This window comes from Lepidothrix coronata, unplaced genomic scaffold (assembly GCF_001604755.1).
Source record: "Lepidothrix coronata isolate B3197 unplaced genomic scaffold, Lepidothrix_coronata-1.0 Scaffold275, whole genome shotgun sequence".
NCBI lineage: Eukaryota > Metazoa > Chordata > Aves > Passeriformes > Pipridae > Lepidothrix > Lepidothrix coronata.
Window position 1 is genome coordinate 1,101,411 of NW_016690455.1, and position 8,147 is coordinate 1,109,557.

Here is an 8,147-nt window from a genome sequence, read left to right on the forward strand (position 1 = left end):
CAAAGCAACTGAGTGGAAGGTGCTTGCTTTCCAATCATTTTTTATTCTGTGTCAATACTTCCCGTTGTTCTTGTTTGTTGTATTAAAAAAAAAGTGGAAACATTTGTCTGATGTTTGGCTTTTAGGCACAGTGTAGATTATGGATTTTTTTGATGTTGAGCAATTCACTGGCTAATTCCAAAAATCTAAAGGATCCTTTGCTAAAAGGATTCTCTTTTATTCAAATAACAATTTAAAATATAATAAAAAAATACATGTGGGCACTTCTAAACAAAGAGTGGGTTTGTTTCTTATAAGAACAAACCCAAAATATTAGTGTTAGCAAAGTTGAAAAGTCTTGCCATTTATTTGATTTTTAAGACACACAGCCCCCTTGCCTCTGCCTTGCTCAGTTCTGCCCAATGTCAGCTCAGGATGTGGTGGCTGGGGCAGGGGTTCTTCCCAGAAGATTTAAGGGGATTTTTTTATCCCATCCCTTTCTTCTGAAGCCAAGGATTGAATGTGCCCAACTGCGGGATTACAAAACTAAAATTGGACATGGAAATCTCTTCTGTACCGTGGTAGTGTAGGTCATTTTCCAGACATTCCTGGCACTGCTTTTCCCTGAGCTGACTAGAAATTTTAAGACACTGATGCATTGCCACTAAAGAACATGGTTTGTGTCAATCTTTCCAGTGTCAACCTGGGAACAGACATGGGAACAGGGGAAAGAAACCAGCAAAGAAGGCTGCTTCAACAGATCTTGGGGCAGGAGAACCAGGTACAGAACTGCTGACTGACACAGTCCTGCAGAAAAATGAATTGTGGTCATGGGCTGGGAAGGTACAAGGAAAGCACGGGAGAGAAAAATTGGACAGAAATGGACATGGCAAACACTGGAAATGTAAGGATGGAGAGGAAGACATGATTTGAAGAGAGGGGAAAAGGGAGATTAAATGAGAAAAGTGTAATTTTGAAGGCTGAAGAAAAGACCAGAGAAGTTCAGGATTGGGGAGTGCTAAAAGGAAAAGCAAGTTTGTCAGTTTACTGGATGTATTGTCTGTTGTATTGTTACATTAAATATTAATTATTGGTACCTCTGCTTCCTTTTACTGGCATAAGAACTGAAATCAGATGTAAACCACAAATTATTTGTGCTATTTCTTTTTTAATTTTCCCCCTTCTAATATAAATAATCCCATGGATTTGGGGGACATGGTAGGAGATCTACAGATTAGCTCCTTGGAGTTTATCCAAATAAAACCTGGCAGCATCTTCATACCTTTACTGCAAAGAATTTTTGCTGGAGGTGTTACCTCCCATCAACTCTTAGTTAGTAAAAATGATTTCTCTGTAACATTCTGCAATTTACTGGAGAGGATTTTTTTGAGAGAAGACAGACTAGTTTCTCTGGCATGATGATGTGTGAAGGGTTACCAGGCAAAGCCAGTGAGATGCTCTAGTGAGTTCTGAAACCTGCTGTAAAATGAGTTGGTGATGATTTTATTATCTTTCCCTCTCTGTTCTGAGGACCCTCTTTGTATTCTCAGCTTCTATTTGTACACTTGTATTTGTAAGCAGTGCTAAGTGTGAAAGCAAAAGGCTCTCTGGAATATCAGGAATGGGAAGCCTGTGCATTTGGTATCAGCCAAGTGGAGACACAAGCATGAAATAACTCATTTCCCACCGTGTGTGTTGTCTCATTAAGTACAACGACCAACTCAGATTCATTTGCTTTTCTCCTTCCAGCTGTGGGAAAAGTCCTAGAAATTACTGAGCTGCCAGAGGGCATCACCCGGCTGGAGGCAGAGAAGCTCTTTGGAGAACTGTTCAAAGTGGGAGCGAAGATCCGGTGGGTGCGGGACACGCAGTGCCTGCACTCGCAGCAGCGCCGCTCCGGCGGGGACGGCAGTGGGAGCACGGAGCCATCCAAGCCCAGTGACTTGGCCTCCACCTACACGGTCCTGGCCGCCTTCCCCACCATGTCGGCGGCGCAGAACGCGCTGAAGAAGCAAAGCAGTACCTCAGTGGGCAAGTTCAGGCTGAGAACCAGCAAGAAGCACTACGACCTCCACGGCCTGGAGAGGGCCAGTTCTCAGTAGCAGTTCCACCACGGACACTCAGCCTTGACTACTTCCATGTTCCCCCCTCCTGGGTTGGTTTGATGTCACGGGGTTTCTGTTCTCTGCATGGAGACTCCTGGGATGTCTTGTCATACGACATTTGCCATTGAAGAATAAATAACCCGGTGAATCCAGCAAGATGGAGAAGAAAAGTTCCAGAGTTAATCCCAGACAATAGCAAGGAATCACCTTGGTGACAGGCAGTTTTCCATGAGGAATGCTGTGGAAATGCCCCCTACTTTTATAGTAGTTTTGTTTTATATTTTTGAAATCTTGTATCAGATCCAAAGTTCTATTGTACAGCAGATGTTCATAAAAATCCATATGCAGATTTGTATTTTATAATCCCTTTTCACAGCCAGCACACAGCTGTCCATTCCAAGGCAGGAACCTGAGGATTGGTGGAGGGGAAAAGAGAACCATTTTCAAGGAATTACATTCATTTTCTAGCAAACTACCCCAAATCTTCAAGTTAACCCGTTCTTTGTCCCTCGTGGTTTCCTTTTTTTCTTTTTCTTTGAGTTTTTTTTTAAGGAAAAAAATCATTTTAGTAACTAACTCCTTAGGTGGTCATTTTCCTTTGCAATTCACTCAAACAATGTCAAAAGAAATTACAAGGTTGTACCCTCGAAGGATTTGCTTCTGATCCAGCAAGTTTAATAATTATTTAAAGGGGAATATGAATGGGTTACAAAGAATGTTCACTGAATCACATTTTAATATTTTTTTTTTAGCGAAAGTGTGAAGAAACTAAAGTGTATCTTCACAAGTGACAAAATGTTTGCACTTTAATTGTGTCCCCACCAGTCTGGCTCTCTCTCTCTCTTCCTTTTCACGCTAAGATAATTGTGTTTGATAAGTGCTGGAAACCTTTTTAATGGTTTAAGTTTTCATCATTTGCAGATGCTCACTGGACATTAAAGATTCATTGCACATAAATGAAACAAACCTTTTTTCAATCTGTGTAATTTGCAAGTCTGTACAATGTGTGCTGATGCAAGCCTTTTTCAGTTCAAGAGAATAAATGTTTACAAACACAAACCTTCCCAGTGCACTTGTTTAAACTTCTGGGAGTCTTCTGAAACCTGGATGAACTCACATCAGTGCTTAGGATCCCTTGAAATGTGAGAAAAGAACTTAAAAATACTAGAACCTTTTAAAGAACCACTGTTGCTGTTCCTCCCCTTGAGTCTATGTTATCCTGCCCTCCGTCACTTTTAAATGTTTCCCTACATAAGTAAAAAAGAGAAATTATTCAGATGCCCTAAGGGACTGCTCCTGGTCTTATTTTTAGCTCAGGCACTGGTTTGTTGCTATAACTACTTCTTCACTTCCTAAGGCTATTGCTTTGTAAAAGGTGCGTTTGTAACTTCTGAAAGTGGAGACTCAAGGTAAACGTTGTGTTTGAAAACATTTTATAGAGCAAAAGAAAAAAATTAAGGTGCGTTAATTTTCATGTTTTATACAAAAAAATTCTATCCCCGAGCAACCAATCGTGAAGTGGCAAGGACAGTCCTGTGCATGTTCAACTCTTGAGTCCTTCATGTGATGAAGTACTTGGAAGAAAGCTAAGAAATCTAGTGCAGTTTTCCTGCTCCTCTGAACAGCAGAGGGAACGTGACTAACGCCCACATTCTGTAACTCCCTCTTGCTGATTGCCAGGGCCAGTTTCAGATTATGTTTTAATCCTGTAAAAGTAGCTCACAGGTTACAGGTCTGCAGTGACAGGTGTCCCAGCCCGTAGTTATCACATTCCACAAGATTTTTCCTAGCTGTAGAAGGGTAGTCAGTGGCTGTGAGAGCTCCCATCTATTCTCAACAGCCCAAGAACTATATCTTGCATCAAATGGAACTGTTTCTGAGTGTTGCTTGACTTACTTCATTGCATAAACCTTCCCTATAACAACCAGAGAAGAAAAGGTAATGCAAGGGAAGCATGGAAATGCAATCCAAACAGTGGGAGGGGAGGGATACACTGATTAGGAACAAGGCCCAGGAAATACTTCATTTTTATCAAGTAAGTTGTAAACTTGAATGCAAATTGCCTTAGAAGAAAAAATTAGAGCGTTTAATAAGCCAGTTGTACTCTAATGCAGAACATGATCCCTTCCAATTCCTACGAGCTGCTCACCCTTTCTGTGTTTTCCCCTGCGTTACACAGGGACAGTTACTTTTTGGAGTTTGATCTGGCTGTGCTTTACAAGCCACATACATACAATTAACAGAAGTGTCAGAGGCTTCTGCTGTGTGCAGGGGGCACAGAATTCACATAGTCCCACTTCACAGTCTTGTTTATTCCTGATTTTGTGCTATTTCGTGCTGTCTCTAGTAAGTGAACAGGATGTTTGTACCTTCCTGGCTTTTACACTTGTGCCCCTTCTGGTCTCTTAAGCCACACAAGCCTAGGTTGGGACTGTGTGCAAAACTTCTGGAACTACATTTGTTCCCCTAAATCTTCGTTCACGAAGCCTAGCCATGATGATGATGACATTTGTTCCATGGATTTGGATCATGGTCTAGAAAGCAAATAAAAGCACTTTATGGCATGGATTTGTCATATGTAAAACACATACCCAAGTGTTCCCAGCAACTCCTCTGGTGCTGTGGTGTATTTGAGCTGCCTGTCATTTAACATCAAAGCCATTTTTAAAGCAAATAGTGGCAAAAGAAATTAAGGGCAATGCTAATTAACCCTACAACAAGGGCAAAAGTTAGGTATTAGCAGCAGAATGCCAGTGTCTCCCCTGAAGTTCAAACAGAGGCCTCTGTAATTCAACCTTCATGAAGACTGAGCTGTAGAAACAGTATGTTTCATTGTACTGGGAATGTGTCATAACTTTTAAAACTAAGGGAAAGCAGTTGAATAAGCAGAAAAGATCAACAAATGCAGCTTTCACCTCATCCACCAAAGGCTACTGTTTCTTGATTTTAATTTTTAATTAACACATTATATTGTAAAATGCATCCTGGACTGTGAACATTCAATGTCATTTGTGCTATTACAGTCAAAAAGATCATTCAAAATTAGGAAAATAAATGTGAGTCCCATACTCTGCAGGCTCCTCAAAGCACATGGACCTGATGCTGGATTTGGGTAGATCAGAACGTCACACCTGAGAATCTCCTCACAGCCTGCAACCAAAAGGGAGTCAAAATTACAACCAGTTTCTTTTCTAAATACTTCTTTAGCTCCATGATGTATTTTTTCCATAGAAACTTGGTGCAGGCTTTAAGTTCTTGTATTGAGCCCTGAGGCAAAAAATGTTAAGATGAAGCTTTAGAGAAAACTGACCAAAACACTTTGATGTTACGGGTCATGAAAAATTATTGTAGCTGGAATTTTTATATATTTCTAACTATGAAAGGACTCATTTCAATCCCTTCAATGTTTCTACAGCTCAGTCTTCATGAAGGTTAAACTACAGAGGCCTCCGTTTGAACTTCAGGGGAGACACTGGCATTCTGCTGCTTTCTAATACCTAACTGTTGCCCTTGTTGTAGGGTTAATTAGCATTGCCCTTCTCTCAGTTCCCAAATAGTTTCTCAATGAAACATCATTACTAAGTGCTCTCATAGCCTATCACATTGATTTACACAGCCTGGGAACTACATCAGACCTTCACTCCATGGCTACTCAAAGTTGTTGCCTTCTTACTTGGCCTGAACTGATACTTTGATTTGTTAATGAACCATTGATTCAGGGTGAAGCAGCAGGACAATTTAAAAAAGGAATTCACTAATAAAAATATTTCCTTTTTAATGCAAATGGATCTGTGCTGTTTGGGGGAGAAAAAAATTATTCTCTTAGAATGCAAATGACTGTCTTGCATTGTATCCCATACCAATGGCTGAAAACACACAGACACTCCCCAAAGGAACTGAATCCCAGGTAATGCTGCAGCTGCCAAATTATTTTTTCTGAGTTCTCAGTAAAACTTTCTACTTGCTACCCATTCCTTTTCCTGGGCCTACAAATTGCAGACCTCTGCTGTTTTCCAGGGACACTGGCAGTAAGGGCTCTCAGATTAATTACAGCAGCAAAGGCACATCCAACAGCAGCAATCAGTGACTCTACAGTTAGAGAGTTACATTTTTAAAATTGTAATTATCTGAGAGTGTAATAGAAATGGTCCCTGAAGATGTAAAAGATTACACACCTTCACAAAAGTTACCTCTCCAGTCATTAGTAAGCCCTTCTTTCACGTTTAAACAGAATTTCTTCCTTGTTTCAAGTGGTGGCAGAAATTTTGAAAATCATGTTTGCAAGAGAATTCCCAAAACATACAGTGCTCAACACTTCACTCACCCTTCCCATGGAACTTGGCTTCCAACTTAGGATTTCAAATGAGATGCAGTAAATGCAAACTACAGCTGTTGGAAAAGCCACGAGAATTAGTGCAACACATCCAAATTCCTCACTGAGTTAAGATAGCAACACACCTTACAGCATTACTCCTCCTCTCCATGCACGTGTAACAGAGATGTCTCTTTGCTCATCCCCCCCAAAAAATGTCTAGCTTAATATCATCCAACCTCTGGCATTGCCCTCAAATGTTTTGTACCATGAAGAAAGAAAATACAAAAAAATACAAAATAATAATAAAAAACACAATAACAAAAAACCACTCAGAATGATGTTCTCATGGTTACTCCTTTAAAGCCCTGCAGAAGCACATGTGTGTGAGCAGTGAGCAGGATTACTGACACATTTTCCACATGCTGCATCTTGAGAGAGGTAAAACAGCTTTTGTATACTGTTGTCAACACTGACTTGCATTTTTTTCACTATTGGTTTGTAGGGTTTTTCTAGTTGTCATTATCCAGTGACTTCTCTAATTAAGCTCCAGGTTACACAAAGTACAACAGTGAAAGGTTTTCCAGGCTGAGAGACTCCGTGGTTTTTGGCCTTTCAATGTTTGACAATATCTGCCTCAGCAAGTTGCCCAGTTGCACAGTCCCAGTCCTAATGGTGTTTCAGAAATGCTTGGGGGGACCATTTTGTCCAAAATGTTATTACCAGAGCACTTGAAATGAACTGTCCTGTGCTCATTACTGTGAGATGTCCATCAAGGAGCGTGGCTGCTTTGTGGGATATGCTGTCCCAGCCTGGGAGCAGGAGGATCATAGAATCATAGAATAGATTGGGTTGGAAAAGACCTCCAAGATCATCAAGTCCAACCCCTGATCCAACTCCAATTACTATATCATGGCACTAAGGGCCACGTCCAATCTCTTTTGAGGCCAGGATGTCCAGGTGGGTCTGGAATGTCTCCAGAGAGGGACACTCCATGCCCTCCCTGGGCAGCTGTTCCAAGGCTCTGCCACCCTCAACCTAAAGAAGTTCTTCCTCATGTTGAGGTGAAACTTCTTGTGTTTTAGTTTATGGCCACTGCTCCTCGTCCTGTTGCTGGGCAGCACTGTCTTGGCATCTGTCTTTGAGATACTTTTATTCATCAATGAGATCCCCTCTCAGTCCCCTCTCAGTCTTCTCCAGAGTAAACGGCCCCAGCTCCCTCAGTCTCTCCTCATCAGAGAGATGCTCCAGACCCCTCATCATCTTTGTGGCCTCTGCCGGACCCTCTCCAGTATCTCCTCGTCCTGGTACTGAGGAGCCCAGAACGGGTCACAGTATTCAAATGCTTAATCGCCCTTTCTGTGAAGAAATTACTCCCGATGTCCAACCTAATCCTCCCCTGGCACAGCTTAAGACTGTGTCCTCTCATCCTGTCGCTTGCTGCCTGGTAGAAGAGCCCGACCCCCGCCTAGCAATACCCTCCTTTCAGGTGGTTGTAGAGAGGGACATGGTCAGCCCTGAGCCTCCTTTTCTCCAGGCTAAGCCCCCCGCAGCTCCCTCCACGGCTCCTCACAGCACCTCCCTCACCCTCACCGTAGGACGCACCGCCCCTGCCGCAGTTCCAAGATGGCGGCGGCCCGAGGGCGGTGTGAGGGAGGGGAGCGGCCGCCAATCAGGAGGCGCCTCGCCGGGGCGCGAGCGCAGGCGCGCGGGGGCCGTTGGGCATGCGCGGTGCCCCCGGCGCGGTGCGG

At 42.6% G+C, this 8,147-nt stretch overlaps 1 protein-coding gene across 14 annotated transcripts in view; it reads left to right on the plus strand.

Annotated features, from left to right (window-relative positions):
* The window catches only part of R3HDM1 (R3H domain containing 1), a 77,138-nt gene extending 73,995 nt beyond the window's left edge, over positions 1-3,143 (plus strand). For 13 of the 14 annotated variants that reach the window (XM_017836325.1, XM_017836327.1, XM_017836332.1 and 10 more), the window contains 2 exons: positions 676-760; positions 1,729-3,143. In XM_017836325.1, coding sequence (XP_017691814.1) covers positions 676-760; positions 1,729-2,081 — 438 coding nt within the window. In that variant the 3' untranslated portion in view covers positions 2,082-3,143. The remainder of the gene's footprint in view (positions 1-675; positions 761-1,728) is intronic. The other variant, XM_017836337.1, reaches the window with a different exon arrangement.
* The last annotated feature ends 5,004 nt before the right edge of the window (positions 3,144-8,147 follow it).